Genomic DNA, 16665 nt, shown 5'->3' on the forward strand with positions numbered 1-16665 from the left:
CCCGGCTCGACGCGGATCCTCGCCGCCGCCGCCTCTCACCGCCCGACTCGCCCGCCTCCCTCCCACGGCACACCAGCCAATGTCTGACGGCACAGTAGTGTGCCGCGGAACACCGGTTGGGAAACACTGCTCTAGGCAATGGGACAAGCGCAAGTCGGGATGAGCCCAAAGTCAGCTGGGCCCTCCTGCTGTTCTGACCTTCTGATGGTCTCAGCCATTCCCCAACCCACCTGGGAGCAATGAGATTGCATCATCCTACTAAGCTGGGCAGCACAAACTGCATTAAAATAAAAGAGATGTGCTGGGAATGAGAAAATTAGGCATGCAGAAATCTGTTTGTTTTTCTTGAAGCCTTGTCTGCTGTCATTGTTAGAACAAGCTTCCTGGAAGTCCCTTTCCAGGCTGCTGCTGCTGCCCTTTGACTTCTTTTCTGTCCCCAGCAGAAGCAGAAGTAGCTATCTCCTTTCCACGTACCTCTTCCTGCTGCAGCCTCTGCCTGCCTGGTTTTCCATATATTAACATCCCGTCCCTGCCTATAATGAGATCAATTTGACACTGTCCGGGAGCCTCCCTTTCCTACTTGCCGCTAGCAATCAATGCCAGCCTGCCAGGAGAAAAGGTGCAGCTAAATTGCCAGTGTCTTTCTTATCTGATTGTACTTTTTACGGTTACACTGAAATCTAAGCAATCAAAATCAGGTTCCACACGTTTTGGATTTATTTACTACCCAGACACCATTTGCAGTCACCATTGATGGCTCCATTTGTGTGCCCGAGAACACGGGGCGGCACGCGTATGTGGAGTGTGGCACCTCTAATGTCCACCGCTTAAATGTTTTGTGATTAAGCAACCTATAAATCTTTCTAAATACAGAAATAGTGCCCTGGGCATTGGAGCAGGAGGAAGAAGCTGTGTCAGGTCTCCTGGATGCTACTTCTGACGGCTCCACAGTGCCTGACGTTAGAAAGCTGCCCTCCTCTTTGGAAATGGGGTTGAAGGGGTCTCCCTGCTTTCAGCTGGCTTTGGGGCAGGGGCTTGCCTGTTCCAAAGCCCAGTGTGATTGGAGGAGCTCCTCCTCTGCTCTCCTTCCCAGGGTTTGGGGCATGGATTCATGGGTTCTCGAATCGCAGCAAGCAGAAACTCTATACAGACGGCAAGCGGATTTTCAGAGGCCTGAGTAACAACATTTCCTAATGAAAACTTCCAGCCGTTTCTGAACGATTGTCATTCAGAAATATGCACTGGAAGTGTTTTCAGTCGTAAGTTCTTCCAAAGGCTTTTGTTGCTCCACACCAGGATTGAAATCCTCTAAAACCTCCTGGAAACTGACCAAGGCCACAAGAAGGCCAGCTGGGCTTATTTGGGTTTTGCAGGTTGAGTTTTGGATCCTGCAGAAACCCTCACAACAGCAGCAGCAGCTCCTGGGGAACAATATTAAAATATTGTATTAATTTCCTCTCCTAAATTAAATCCAATTACTAACAGCAGATAAAGCAGACCACAGGTGCAAGCAGCCTAGGAGCAGAGCTATAAAAGCCAGTTCAATACCTCACTCTAAGCCCACAGCCCAGGCTTCCCGAAGACTGAAGGTGTGGGGGCCTCTTTGTGGAGGGAGATCCCCAGAGACGCTGGTTGGAGGCACTCGTCCAATGTCATGCTTTTTTAAAACAGGTGTACCGATCAAATGGGCCGGATGGCATTAGTGGTCGAGGACAGAGAATACATCTCCAGCTGTGGGACACAGCTGGGCAAGAAAGGTAAGGGATACAAAGAAGAAATAGAGCAAGACTGAAAATGTAAGAACTTCAGAAGATCCTCCTAGTTGAGCATCCTTTTCTTGCAGTGGCCAATAGCTCTCTCTGGCTTGGGGTCCCCCCTGCATCAGCTGGGATGGCTGTAGCCTCTGTCCCTGCAGATGAGATGTGCCCCCCCCCCCGAGCACAAGTAGCTCCTGACCACTTCCATTCATTTTTCTAATCTCATTCATTTCATTCATTTTCCTAATCTCCCTTTAAAGTCATCCATGGTAGCGGCCCTCACTGCATCCTATGTATATGTTTCATTGCTGACATTTTTATTGTTGCTTTGAGATGTTTCTTAGGAAGTGAATCTTAAGTGAAATGAAATAAATAAATAAAACTTGTAGGAGCAAATTCCAGAATTTAATCATGAGCTGCTTCCTTTTGTCTGCCCTGGATCTCCCATCAGTCAACAGAAACAAATGATTCTGAGATCTAATATTATGAAGGGGAAGAAAAACATCTGCCTCTATTCCTTTCTCCACATTATCCATCATTTTAAACACCTCTAAACCCTCCCACCCTCCCTCAATAAGTTGTCCTTTATCCTAACTTGACCTCTGTGGCAGCTTTTCTTCTGCTGTTGACAATTGGCCAAAAGGCCTTTGCTAAGAGGTGTCCTGAGACACTAAAGCCCCTCCCCAAGAGTCCCTCTGTTCCTTTCAGATTACTTCAGACTTGGACCATAGTAATTATACCAAGAATCCTGGCTCCTTTGAAGTCAGTGGTAAAATGCTTCAGACTAATAACTTCCCTTATTGCAGGTCCTTGTTTATTCTTGGCTAAAAGAATATCTTTGCTTTTCGTCCTTGCAGGTTTCGTAGCTTGACGACTGCCTTCTTCCGAGATGCAATGGGCTTCCTTCTCCTCTTTGATTTGACCAACGAGCAAAGTTTCCTCAACATCAGAAACTGGATGAGTAAGAGGCTGTCTTCCCTCACTCCCCATTGGGCGGCTGCCTTTTCCCAGTATGACCCCTGTGGGTGTGGGGCTGTAGAGAGAGATGGGCCCATAATTCACCCTGGCCCTGCAGCCAGTGGGGAACACCCCAAAAGTCAGCATGGAACAAGTCTGGATCCATTATTTTCTGCCATTAACAAAACGTGGGCCTGTAGGGATTTCTTCTTCAACAGCCCTATAGGAAGCCATGAGCCACCGAGGCACAAGCGGGCACAGGTCAAGGAGGAAGAATAATGCCCCCCTGGGTTGGTAATGTCTGCCCCCAACCTTGATCACCTTCCCCACAGTTGTCCCCTTGGCGTGTAAGGTTGAATCCAAAGCAGCCGTCTTTTGATTTTCTGTGGGGGTGTATTTTCAAACAGTGTTCTTAACTTGAACCGTCTGTGAAGGTGGCAAAAGATGAAAAGTCCTGGCAAACAAAGCCTTTTTTTTCTGCTGCCCAAGCAAAGCTTGGGGGCAGATGCTGTCTTGGCTGGGGACATTCCACAGCTGTCCTCCGTGGCATTTAATTTCATTGTACACAGGTTGTACATTGACAATAAAGGTATTATTATTAATTGGGTTCCTGTGGTGGGCAGGGCAGGTTCTTCTGTAAGAGGCATGTCATGCCGCAGCCTCAGATTTCTGTCTGGGGTCTGTCTGTCCCCACCTGCACAGGAACCTCCAGAGGCATTTTTCTGACTTTCTCAGCTGAACTCAGTGAAGGCTGAACAGCTTTCACTTGTCCACCCTGGCAAAGGGTGAAGAGGTCCTTGCCCTAACTGCGTCTGCGTTACCTCCATGCCTCCCGGCTGCCCTCTGAATTGCTTCCCTTTGCATTGTTGGGTCCTGTGGTTGCAGCAGCAGCACCCAGTGCATTTGCTTGGGGTCCTGGAGAGGAGGGTGGTCACTGCATCCATGGACTCATGTCCGCCTCTACTAGCGCCAAGCCTGGCCCAGATTCACAAGGGTGACAGGCTGAATTCTTGCATGGGAGCAACAGGACACCTTTGGGTGCCCATGGAGGGGTCTGGGTGTGTGACAGCCACAGGTAGGGAGAATTCACCGTAATGTAAGAATGGAGGGATCTGTGCAGGAAGGCCATAGAGTGCTCTGCTTTCGCCACTTCTCTGGCTGTTGCAGCAAGTGAGCCTGGCATTTCCCTTTTCCTGTTACTGTTAGGCCAGTTGCAAACCCACGCCTATTGTGAAAACCCCGATGTGGTCCTGTGCGGAAACAAAAGCGACCTGGAAGAGCAGCGGGTGGTGAAAGAAGAGGACGCAAAGGAACTTGCAGAGAAGCATGGGCAAGTCACATCCTCCCCGTTATTCTTGCGGTTTGGGCAGAGCGGTGGCTGCCTCCAGGAGAGGCTGGAGGGAGCTCCTCTAAGGAGCTGCTTAACAGAAAAACTGGTGACCTGGTACTCCTCAGGGAGATGGAAATAATCCTTCGGAGGCCAGGATCCTTCCTCAGTCCCTTTGCCCCCACCCTCCACTGCCTTTTTTCCCCTTTTCAGGGCATCTGCACAGGTATTCCTGTATCTTTGTGCACACACACACACACACTCCCAGGAAGTGCACAAGAGCAAACTTTACCCACCTTAGTTTTCATGTTTCATTTTGGGAAATGGAAGCTTGCTGGGGGCGGTGGTGTCATGATCTATTTCTATGTGTTATTTTAATTTTTTAATACGGAGGTCTTGTGCAAGAGTGATATTTACCTGACTGAGCCTTGCACAAGAGTGATAAAGAAGCTATTATTTTATTTTATTTTAATTTTAAATATTGTGGCAGCCCTTGATGCTCCAGAATGGGTGAGTGTTGGTGGGGGAGCCCCCGAAGACATTAGGAGAAAACTCTTCCTGGTGTCAATGATTTCCACCCCATTGACTGGGGATTCATTGCAGGCGAAAGGAAGGATGGTTTCGTGAGGAAGACCCTCTCCTCCACCTCCAGTGTTCATCCTGAATACCAGTTGTTGGGGGATGACAGCAGTGGGAGACCCAGGTGAAAGAAAGCCTAGTTTCACCCCTGCCTTGGGGCACTGAGCAGAACTGGGAGCAAGCTGGCTCCTCCTTCCCGTGGAGGGTCTGGGTGGGACCCCAGTGGACTCTGCCAGTCTTGTTGGCAATTGTGCAGGGAATGCGCTGCCAGAAGCTCTGCTCTCCACTCCCAAGTGAGGGAGGTGAACCCAAAGGTCAGACTCTGGCCTGCATGAATGGACTGTTTGGTATAGAAATTGCAGCCAAGTGAAAAAGTAGCAAGGAAGTGGCCTGCAAAATCAGCCACCTCTTGAGCACCACCAGCTGGAGAATATGAGGACCTGCTTTTGCCCAGTCCTCGGTACAGAAGACAGTCGTCCTCCTGCCCTTTGAAAAGCCCTGTTTATTCAGCAGCATTTGTCCTGATTTACGTGCTCAAAACTTACACGGAGGTTAAATTATTGCACATTTATTCTGACCTGCTTGTGTTTATATGCCCTCCCATTGTTCACCCCACACTTTTCATCCCCTCGCTTTCTGAGGTCAGATTCTTTTTTAAAGTGGATTTGTTGTGCTCGGGCAACAGGCAGCTCGAATTCATTTAAAGCCGGGCAAAGCTAAAGTTCTAGTATCCTTCCTGCGAAAGAGTGACTGTCCAGAAACAGCCCTTGTGAGTGCTTCCGATAAAAATTGTGTCCTGAGAAGCCAAGCAGGCCTTAATTCTCCTTTCCTTCCTGAGATCCGCCATTATCTCAGAATGGCACAGCTCCGCAGAGTAAACCTTTCTGATGCCTTCTTTCCAGGATCCCTTATTTTGAAACGAGTGCTGCCAATGGGGCCAACGTGAGCAAGGCCATTGAGACGCTTCTGGACCTCATCATGAAGCGAATGGAACGGTGTGTGGACAAGTCCTGGATCCCAGAAGGGGTAGTGCAGCCTAATGGGCACAGCTCCACAGAGCAGCTCAGTGAGGAAAAAGAGAAAAGCAAGTGTAGCTGCTGATCGCTAGAGACGTGACTGCAACATTTTAAATTAAGCTATGATGATATTATGGCTGAAGCTTAATATGAATAATTTTTGGACCACCTTCTCTATACGTAGACGTAGATGTGTGATGATCAGCTCTGCTAAGCACCAGTTTACTATCAAACAACACCAACTTGTGCTTTGCAGCCGTTTCCCTTTATTAATTACTAGCTAGGCTGGCCTAAGTTTTCAGGATTTAGACTGGCTGCTTAACAGCAAGTGCTGTTTCCTCCAAGGACCTAAATTCCCTTGTTGCAACAACAGAAATGGGCGGGTGGATTGAATTGGCCAGAGGAAGCAAGTAATTTGTTCTTCGTTACTGGAAATGTTCTGCATTTTAATGCGTTAAAAATAGATAAATAAATCCTTTGTTATCAATAATAGGGAACCGGCATCCCATCTCCACCTCCAGATGTTGCTAGACCAACAATTCCCATCATCCCTGACTCTGCTGTTGAGGCTGATGGGAGCTGTAGTCCAACAACATCTGAAGGACAACTGCTCCCCTATCTGTGGTTTTTAGAGACCTCAAGCTGGCCCTTGCAACAGGACCAAACCCTGCCACCTTTCAGAGTTAGTATTGCTAGAATCCAGATGTGCTATCTTGCCTAAGTAGGTGGAGCAAGAGTATGTTGCATGTATACAGATGCAGAAGTGTCATATGTAAACTTTCTTGTTTTGACAGGAATAGAGGGCAAGCTAATGCTTTGTGCTAAATTTCTTTGTTTGGAAAAAGTCTCCTTCACACTCGGACCGAAAATATTATTACTGACTCTTCTGGCGAGGCCTTACTCTGTTAAACTCTTGGCTTATACACCTGCCGTCTCTGTTTTCTTTGCTCCGGTAGAATCCAGACTCATTTGCTGTGATTCTGCAGCTTGCCTGCTTTCGCTGATGCGTGTAATCAAATGGTCTAGATCAGTTTATTTATTCTCGGACAGAATCAGTACTTTGAACGGGGCTTAGAGCCTCCTGGGAGCACCTTCTGCATGTACTTGAAGGGGATGAGAACAACACCAGAAGAGGGGAGGGGGCTTTGCTGTTTGCTTGTGCAAAGTGGGGGTGCAGAGTTACTAACTTTGTCTTACCATGCTGTGCCACTGAACAATCTTCTGAGCGCCTCCATTTTTCCAACACCTTTTAAAACATCTCGCTCAAGTCTTAACAAAGTCTTATTCAGTCTCTGCACACTTAAGTCCCTGCCTCTATCCCATTGCTGGACTTGAAGCTAGCAGCCCTTAGCCATGTTTGGGAGTGTGTGTGTCAAATGGTCCCAATGCATACAAGCAAAGTATTCCACAGCATCTTCCCTGATGCACCAGCTCTGCCCACCCACCAAACTGCCTAACTGGTTGGTTGTAAGACCTGAGCATTAAATGTGACTTGCTGTTCACCACTGAGGTCCAGATGCTTGGAGATAATAAACAAACAAGAAACCCTTACATGTTTGTGCAACGTGCTCTGCTGGGCTGTCACCCTGATGTTGACAAAATAGCACCCAAAAATCTATTTATGTGAACACCCTGGATATTTTGTTGAGCACGTGCTGCAGGTCAAAACCTGCCCTGCCAAATACAGTTTTAATACGTAAGAAAATCTGAATGTATTAAAAGGATACTGTAGTAGCAGTTGGGTAAACTGAACATGCTTACATCCAGAAATGCATTCCAGGGGATTAAGGGGAGCTGTTAAGTGTTCTGAGAAATTTGCTGTGCTGTTTTAAAACCCACCTCATGCTCAGGCCTCAAGATGGGACATCCAAGTTTGTGTTGGGGCCTGGGGTGGGGGTATGAAAATATTGGCTCAAATGTCTGCCAATGCCTGAGACGCACAACTGACTAGAGGCTTTTTGCTCTTTAGAAGTGCCTTTGAAAGGACCCAGGACTAGCAAAAGAGCCAGTATTTTTTTAAACAAAGGAGAAATACAACTTCACTTTGTGGAGGAATGTCCTGGAACTCTGCCACCTGTACACTAAGGCTAAAATCACGTCAGTGTAAACGACAGGGATGCATTTTTCTGAAACCAGAGGTGTGTTTTAGATTTGATACAAAAGGCTGAAACAGCCATATTTTTTGACCCGCATGCTGTATTTATCGAACTGTATAAATGGAAAACTTATAACTGCCATGTACTGCCATGAAGAGGTATCTCTATTAAAAATGAATTATAGCCGTGGCCTGCATCTTTGACTTATTTGTAGCTGAGATCAGGAATCTGTGCAGAATGATTCAGAAGTTGCACAGGAGACGTTTACGCATCGCTGCTCATAAATGTGCTGCACTGAAGCAATGATAACGGGAGTTCTCCGGTGCCCCTGTTTCTGTACCTCAAGATCCTCCATCATTAGAGAAGACCCTGAAATAACTGGAGAGAAGGGGAAGGCAATTAAGAGCCCAAGTCCCTGCTCCTCACCCAGGGCTCTCCCCATAGCTGTCAACCGTCCCTTATTTGGCGGGAAACTCCCTTATCCCAGCGCTGTGTCCCGCCGCTGTCCCTTATTGATGATGTCCCTTAAATTTCCCGGGTTTCATGCTCGCCCGGCTCGGGAGGGAAGCAGCTCACGAGCTGCCGCGTCTCCATCTCTCCCTTTTCCCCCTCAGGGGCGCGTCGTGAGGAGACAGGTGGTGGCGGGCGGGCAGGCAGCCCCTCTCTTGCGAGACTTCCGCCGCGCTGCCAGGGGAAGCTGGAGGCGTCGGCGGCTGAGGAGGCAGCCTGAGGGAGGAGGAAGAGGAGGGGATGGGGTGGGACGCAGAAGGGCGGCGCTTCAGCGGCCGCCTCATGCCGGGCTCACGGGCGAGAGTGTCTCTCCCTCCCTCCCGTGCAGGGAAGGGCCGATGGAACTCCTCACGCCAGGACGACGGCAGCCCCGACGTGCTGCTTAGCATACCCTCCAGCCAGTGCAGCATCTTAATAATAATAATAATAATATCTTTATTGTCATTGCCCCCTCTCGGGGACAACGAAATTACTTGTAGTGCTTTCCCCCTCTGCATCCCTTTCATAACTCTATTTTTATAATCATTTGTCCATCCATAGTTCAAATTTTTACTACAAGTTTTCTGTCAGTCCTACCAATGTATGTAACTCTTTCCAATAGCTTTTCAAATAAATTATAAACTTTCCCCATTCTTTATTAAAGAGGTCCTCTTCCTGGTTTCTAATTCTGCCTGTATGCTTTGCCATCTCGACGTCGTTCATCAGTTTTGTCTGCCGCTCTTCTTTGGTGGGAGTTGTAGACCCTTAGGGTCATCTAGCCCAGTGTTTCCCAAACTTTTTTGGGCAACGGCACACCTGTTTACTGAAAAAAAATCTCACGGCACACCACCATTAAAGCCCCGCCCCGTGACGTCAGCGCGCAGCGTCACGCCGGGAGGGACGCACGAAAGTGAAAGTTTTTTCCCTCCCCCTTGCCGGGGAACCTCCAAGCTTTGGGGGTGGGAGGAGGCAGCAGAGCGAGGGACTGAGGGACGGCGGCAACTGAGGCGGCGGCGGCTGTTGTGGTGGTGGCGGCGATAGCGGGCGGAGGAGGGGGCGGCGGCGGGGCTTGAGGAGCCGTCGCCGGGAGTTGCTGCTGCTGTTGTTGCTGCTGCTGCCCGGACATGCCGGCCTCCTCCTCCTCCGCTGTCTTGCGCTCCTCCCTTTTGCACGCGCTGCCCCGCCGCTCGGCACCACCACCGCGGAGCCGCCCCCGGCTCGACGCGGATCCTCGCCGCCGCCGCCTCTCACCGCCCGACTCGCCCGCCTCCCTCCCACGGCACACCAGCCAATGTCTGACGGCACAGTAGTGTGCCGCGGAACACCGGTTGGGAAACACTGATCTAGTCCAACCCCCTGCAAAACACAAGTCAGTCGCAGCCAAAGCAGCATGGCTCCATCAGTGGTGAATTTCTGTATAAGCTAAGCAAAATCCCTTATTTTGGCTGCTGATCCCTTATTTTCGGGGCTGCTGGCCCCTTATTTTCAAATCTGTAAGTTGACAGCTATGGCTCTCCCACCCATTCACCTTCTTTCACCACCACCACCCTTTCCATGCCACAGTTCAGTGACAGAAGAGCTGCTTTGCGTGCAGAAGGTGCCATGTTCACTGCCCAGCCGTCTCTCCAGGGAGGGCTGGAAGGTCCTGTCGGCCTGGCAGCAGCGGCCCCCCAGCGCCTTCTCAGGCGGGGGCTTCTCCTCTCCCAGCCCTGCAGGGGGAGAGGGGGTATCTTCATGTCCCACCCAGCCCCACGGCTTGGAGGCTCTCTCCCTTCTCCAGCCCCCCAAGGACCACCGCGTGGTGCCTCGACCGCCTTCCTTCCCCTCCCGCGCAGAGGGGGCGCTGCAGGCGCCTACACAAAGGCAACGCCGAAGCCGGCGGGCCCTTAGGTGCGCATGCGTGCTCGTTCCGCTCCCGGCGCAACGGCATAAAGCGCTGCGGCAGGAAGACGCTCTAGCCGCCTTCTCCGGAAATTGCGTCAGCGGAACTTCCGGTCCGGGGAAGGGGACTCTCCCTTTTCCCCCTTTCCGTTCCACGCCAAGCGCTGCGATGCGTGTGGAGAAGTGCTACTTCTGCTCCGGTCCCGTCTACCCGGGCCACGGGGTCCAGTTCGTCCGCAACGACTGCAAGGTGAGTGAGGGCGCCTCTGAGAATAGGCAGAGTGCCGCTTCTCCTCAGGCAGGCAACGTGGCGGGGAGGGCGGGTCGGTCTGTGGAGACGTCACACCCGAAGCCCATCCTTAGGGCTCCTCCATAGCGGCCTGCCTCTCGAGGTCCCTTCTTTACAGTCCTACCTCTGGTTACGTACTTAATTCGTTCTGGAGGTCCGTCCTTAACCTGAAACTGTTCTTAAACTGAATCACCACTTTAGCTAATGGGGCCTCCTGCTGCCACTGCCGCGCAATTTCTGTTCTCATCCTGAAGCAAAGTTCTTAACCTGAAGCACTAATTCTGGGTTAGCGGAGTCTGTAACCTGAAGCGTATGTAACCTGAAGCGTATGTAACCCGAGGTACCACTGTATTGGCCATTCAGACGTGGCTGTGTGGCCGCTGCGGTTGCATCCCGATTGGCTCGCGGGATGTTCAGGCATCTGCCCAGGAACCATCCCTTCACCCACCCATCGCACTTTTCATTTCGCTTCCCCATCTGCTGAAAGTCTGTTGTTGCTTAAAAGTGGGTTGTCGTGTTTCCCAGACTTGGGTCCCCAGTTGTTGTTGTTCTGTAACTTCCACCATCCCCTACCTGAAAGCTAGGAATGATGGGAGTTGCAGTCCAAGAACAACTGGGGACCCAAGCTTGGGAAACACTGCTAGGGCGGCAGGGGTCTCTAACACACCTTAGTTGTGCCAGCTGAAGGTTTTGCTCTGCACTTGGCTTTCTCCCATAACGTAGTGACAGACCAGAAGCAGCTTTGGGAACTCCTGCCCTTCAGGGTAAACACCGATTCCTAGGCTGCTTGGATTGTAGTGGCCGGATCTGAACATCACAATAAATGTTGATAAAGATTACCAGGTTGATGGACTATATGGAATGGACGGAAATGACTGGCAGAATCCGAGACCAGGGAGAAGAGACGGTGGAAGAATATTGGAAAAAATTTAAAATCTATATATGGAAATAATGTAAAATTAATGAATGTTAGAAAAATGTTGGAAGGAAATTATACGGCTTTAGTAGAAATGCCTTAAGGAATTAAGCATAAATAAGTATTATAATTTTAATGGAAAATAAGGTTAGAATATGTTAAGATAATCATATGACAGAAAATAGAGAAAGATGGAAAGGATTTGCTGAAACAATTAATAGAAATGGAATACAAAAAGGGAGGTGAGAGGAGGTCGATGAAACAAGGGAATGAAAGGGAGGAAATTGAGATGGTATGATGTGTGTTTTTTGAACTGTTTTTGCTTTGTTTAATGTGTTAATGTTGTGTTGTGTATTGTTTATTGTATGTTTTCTTCTTTTTTCTTCCTTCTTTTTTGTAAGGTTTAAAATAATAAATATTATTTTTTTTAAAAAAAGATAAAGAGATTATTGAGGGAAACCCAGATTGTTCCTCCTTGGGTGGGTGGGGAGCATTTTAGGCTGCAAAAGTGTGGCTCAGTTGACTGATAACCAGCTTGGGTCTGTGTGCCTGCGGTCCCTCACTGGAGTAGATGCCACTTTATTATCCGTCTCTAGAATGGGGCAGCTCCAGATTGGCGCCTTCTTGTCTCCCCTTGGGGAGCAGGCATTGGGCTCTCTCTACCCAGAGGGCCCCTTTGTGGTCCAGGCACATCTTTTTGACCTGGGAAGCATTTTCTATTTGCTCTCTCTTCCTGCAGGTGTTTCGGTTTTGCAAGTCAAAGTGCCACAAAAACTTCAAGAAGAAGCGGAATCCAAGGAAGGTCAGATGGACCAAAGCCTTCCGCAAAGCATCTGGGAAAGAATTGACAGTGGTGAGTGTGCGAGTCAGGGGTACTTTTGGGCACATCACTGTGCCCCAACCCCATTCAAGCAAGTGGGATTCTAGGAGTGCTGTAAAATTATTATTTAAAGGTTTTGGGGCACGGAAGTGTCACTGAGCTTGCACTGCTGGCCTGTAGCTGTGGAGCAGCTGCTGAAATGACAGAGTAACTTGAACAAACAAAGTCAAGTCTGCTGCCCCAAGATGTATTGATTTTCACTGGCGTAAGAGATTTGAGGGGACTATTAGAAGCTTTTATTCATAATGTTCCACATTCAGAAGCAGGTTGTCTCTTTGGATATCAGCTTCTATGGAGCATCAGTTATACCTCCATGTCCTATTTGTGGACATCTCTGGTATTGTGGGTAATGGAATGCTGGATTAGTTGGATCCACTTGGTCTGATCCTCCTTTTTGGTGAACTCAGCTTTGGTCCACTTGCCCATGTTTTACCTTCCATTGTGACGTCACTGCAGAGCATTCTCCATGCTCCACATCACATCACAGTCACAACACCCACCCACTATGGATGTACTTGAAGTTGCTGATTGGACCTTTTTGTTTTGGCATTTTTGCTGCTTTTTCTGTGAAAGGGACTTGTTGATTATGGTCTTAGAGATGAGTGGTGATGTATGCAGTTCAGGAGGAGGTAAGTCATTTTCTTGCCTTTGGCTTGCAGCTCTGAGCAGCTGTGAGTTCTGTGCTGGACTTGCAAATGTTATGCTGGACTTCCCTCTTTTGAAAAATGTTTCAAAAGGAAGACAGGTGTTTGGGGCACCAGCTTGAAACTTAGTTGTCTGACACTAATTCTTCTGCTTTTAACTATGTAGGATAATTCATTTGAGTTTGAGAAACGGAGAAATGAACCCGTGAAATACCAGCGAGAGCTTTGGAATAAGACAGGTATGTTCAATTCCTATATGCAATGGGGCAGGATTTCAAAAAACACAAGTAATGTTAGCAACTTGTTGTTTTAAACCAGCATAACTTAGCAATTCACAGCGTGTGAAATTTAAAAGTGTCTGTGAAATTTGTGTCAGCATTTTCTAATGGTGTAAATCTCATCATGGGATGGGAATTGAGCTAATTATCAAGTATAACTATTACTACTACTACTACTAGACTTTATATACCATCCTATACCTGCAGGTCTCAGGGAGGTTCACAGGATAAAATCAGAATATAAAACCACAAAGTACATAATCAAAGTAAATACAACAATAACCCAATAATAGCAATAACCCCAAATATGCAATTACTGAACATCTGATGAACATGTGCAGAAGGCCATAGCACGTGATATAAACATTTCATTTGTTCAAAGTCCTACGTTGCTCAATTGTAATAAAGCCCTGTAAAATGAGTCAGTATTGTCCCTCTTGGCAGGTGGAATGGGAACCTGTCCAAGACCAACTAGTGAGGTCATGGCTGAAATGCAGTTAATTTTAATATTACAATGTCTTTCTTTTTCAGTGGATGCAATGAAGAGAGTAGAAGAGATCAAGAGAAGGCGGCAGGCCAAATTCATCATGAACAGGTGAGTGGCAGTAATCCCTTTTCCCTTTGAGGCAGCAGCTGAGGGTGGAGGGCTTTGATCCCAGCTGCATGTTGTAAAATCGCGAACGTTTTGCAGTTGGGATGAGTGGAGCTATATAACACCATTGGCAAAATTTACGGTTTGCACTAAAGTCCCCCCCCCCCCCCCCCACAAATTGGTTTTCTTGGGATCCATTGATATGCCAGGGAAATTTGGAAGGAACAATTTGCTTCTCATGATGTTTCTGGGGCAAAATCAATGAACAAGATCCACCAGTTGAAAGTGGGAAAAGCGGTTGGCCTTACGAGGTCATAATTGTCAGAAATACCCAATATGACCACGTGCTTTGCTGTGAGAGGTGTTTTTCGTTTTGTTTTAAATGGGTTTCCTCTTCATTGCTAATAGCTGGACTTCTGTGAGTGATATCTCAGTTCTTTTTGACAGGCATGAAATATGTGCTCCAATTTATTAAAATCTGCTTGTTTCATTGATTTTGCAATAAGAGTGTTCCTGTTCATCTCTTCTCTCCCACCTGCCCCAGATTAAAGAAGGGGAAAGAGCTTCAGAAAGCACAAGACATCAAGGAGGTCAAGCAGAACATCCACCTTCTCCGGGCTCCCCATGCAGGTGAGGCTGGCTGATCAGGAAGTCAGGAGTATTGTTCCTAAGCAGCCTGTTGTAATATGAAATGGGTAGCTTAAAAGCAGTTGGCCAGTCTTGATGTGAGCTGCATGTTGACTTGTGCCCTTTGGCTCCATTCTCCCAGCTCTCAAAGCTAAGCCAGATCAGAAGCCAGAGGGGCTTCCCTGAGAATTCCACAGAGGGGTTTCTTCATTAAAATTATTTGTATGCTGCCTTTGGGGGCCTCGTCTGCCCAAAGTAAATACAGTGGTACCTCGGGTTACAAATGCTTCGGGTTACAAACACTTTGGGTTACAAACTCCGCTAACCTGGAAGTAGTATCCCAGGTTGTGAACTTTGCCCCAGGATGAGAATGGAAATCGCACACCGGCTGCAGCGGGAGGCCCCATTAGCAAAAACATGCCTCAGGTTAAGAACGGTTTCGGGTTAAGAATGGACCTCCGGAACTAATTAAAATCACTATACTATACTATACTATACTATACTATACTATAAAATCACGGTACTATAAAATCACAAAAATGCAAAAAATCCATAAATAATCCTGACAAATGCAGCAAAATTTAATTATATTAAAAAGGCCAGTTAAAGATGGATTAGACTTAATTAAGAAAAGGTGGGTTTTTAAAGCTGTTTAAAAATGTTCAGTGTTGAGGCCACAGCAAAACCTCTTGAGGGAGAGGGAGTTCTGCAGTCTGATGTTTTCCAGAGGACTATGGAATTGAAAATTTGCATTTTTAATTTCTTTTCAAGGCAAATCCAAAGAGCTGGAAGAGAAGATGGTTCAGCAGTTACAGGACACCATGGAGGTGGAAGGTGCCTCCTAGAGAGCATCTCTGTTGGAGCCTATTTGTTTATTTCTGTGTCTGTAAAGTGTGAGAAGCAACCCTGTTTTTTCTCTCTTCTGCTTTGGCCACGCTGAGTGTAGCTGCCAGAGAAGATGACATGAAGCCCATTGAAATGGACTCTCTGTGCCAAAACTGGGACGGAGGGAGTAAAATGGCTGACTTGAAGAGAATGGTTTCTTGCTAGATTTTTATGCAACTCTGTTAATTCGAATCCAGTGAGATGAATGGGGCATCAAATAAAGCATTGGGCAGGAGAGACATGTGTGCCTGGAATTGAACTACTTGTTGCAGCCAGCTCGTCAGTCAAGGCATAAATGGCTTGTGAAGTGATGCTTGGCAGGTAGCCCCTTAGGACTTATAAAATCCAGCATGCAGTCTTATTCTGCTTAAAGAAGAAATATTGGCACATCTATATCCTGCATGGAGCTGCCATGTACTAGCAGGCTAGGGGGGGTGGGTGAGAGGCTGTGATGACTGGTGGATTTCTGGGTGATTTGCAGTACATCAACAAAGGTTTTCAACTGTTTAATGCTAGCAACACATAACAGTTGCTGTTGGGCTGCTGAAACCAAAGACTTGAAGGGAGGAGGATTTGTGTGTGAAAAGGCTGAGAGCTCAGGGATGGAAGCACATTCACAGACAGATCTATGAGCCTGTAAATCTTGGATCTGTTTCTCATGCTTGCACTCCTCACCAAAGGCATTGAGGGAAGAGAAAGGTCAGGCTACCCTCGTAGTTCCGGCCTGGGTAAAGGGGTGTGTGTGATGGAGATGGCACTGGACTGTCCCTCCTTTGGACTTGACCTTGGAATGGCACCACTGTCTAGGATCTGCTGGAAGACAATGGTGGGTGGGTTCCTTTCTATTTCCTGGCGGGTGGACTTCTCTTCTATTTATTGACAAGTGACAGCCATTGTCTGAGCCACCCAAAGGTGATTGTGTGTGTATGAGTGCTTAGGTGATTGGTGAATCCAATATTATGGTGTAGATTGTGGTTTAAAAGGTAAAGGTACCCCTGCCCGTACGGGCCAGTCTTGACAGACTCTAGGGTTGTGCGCCCATCTCACTCAAGAGGCCGGGGGCCAGCGCTGTCCGCAGACACTTCCGGGTCACGTGGCCAGCGTGACAAGCTGCATCTGGCGAGCCAGCGCAGCACACGGAACGCCGTTTACCTTCCCGCTAGTAAGCGGTCCCTATTTATCTACTTGCACCCGGGGGTGCTTTCGAACTGCTAGGTTGGCAGGCGCTGGGACCGAACGACGGGAGCGCACCCCGCCACGGGGATTCGAACCGCCGACCTTTCGATCGGCAAGCCCTAGGCGCTGAGGCTTTTACCCACAGCGCCACCCGCGTCCCCATTAGGGCACCACAATTGCTGCACAATTGTGCACCCTGAAAGCCTCCTGCTGCTGCAAAGGAGCCAGCTTCTCCTTGCCCACATCCATCCACCAGGACCACTGATTCTGACACTT

General features: G+C 48.2%; 2 protein-coding genes across 2 annotated transcripts; both read left to right on the forward strand.

The window, feature by feature from the left end:
- Positions 1–1601: 1601 nt before the first annotated feature.
- Positions 1602–7921, forward strand: LOC144324920 (ras-related protein Rab-27A-like). Its single transcript, XM_077918648.1, has 4 exons — positions 1602–1757; positions 2615–2718; positions 3921–4044; positions 5523–7921. The coding sequence occupies exons 2-4, from the start codon at positions 2652–2654 to the stop codon at positions 5719–5721; spliced, it is 390 nt and encodes a 129-aa protein (XP_077774774.1). The 5' UTR covers positions 1602–1757; positions 2615–2651; the 3' UTR covers positions 5722–7921.
- Positions 7922–10195: 2274 nt separating this feature from the next.
- On the forward strand, positions 10196–15454 carry RSL24D1 (ribosomal L24 domain containing 1). The gene is made up of 6 exons (XM_028706592.2): positions 10196–10352; positions 12047–12160; positions 12998–13070; positions 13641–13704; positions 14246–14331; positions 15100–15454. The coding sequence occupies exons 1-6, from the start codon at positions 10272–10274 to the stop codon at positions 15171–15173; spliced, it is 492 nt and encodes a 163-aa protein (XP_028562425.1). The 5' UTR covers positions 10196–10271; the 3' UTR covers positions 15174–15454.
- The last annotated feature ends 1211 nt before the right edge of the window (positions 15455–16665 follow it).

This window comes from Podarcis muralis, chromosome 14 (genome assembly GCF_964188315.1).
Source record: "Podarcis muralis chromosome 14, rPodMur119.hap1.1, whole genome shotgun sequence".
Taxonomy (NCBI): Eukaryota; Metazoa; Chordata; class Lepidosauria; order Squamata; family Lacertidae; genus Podarcis; species Podarcis muralis.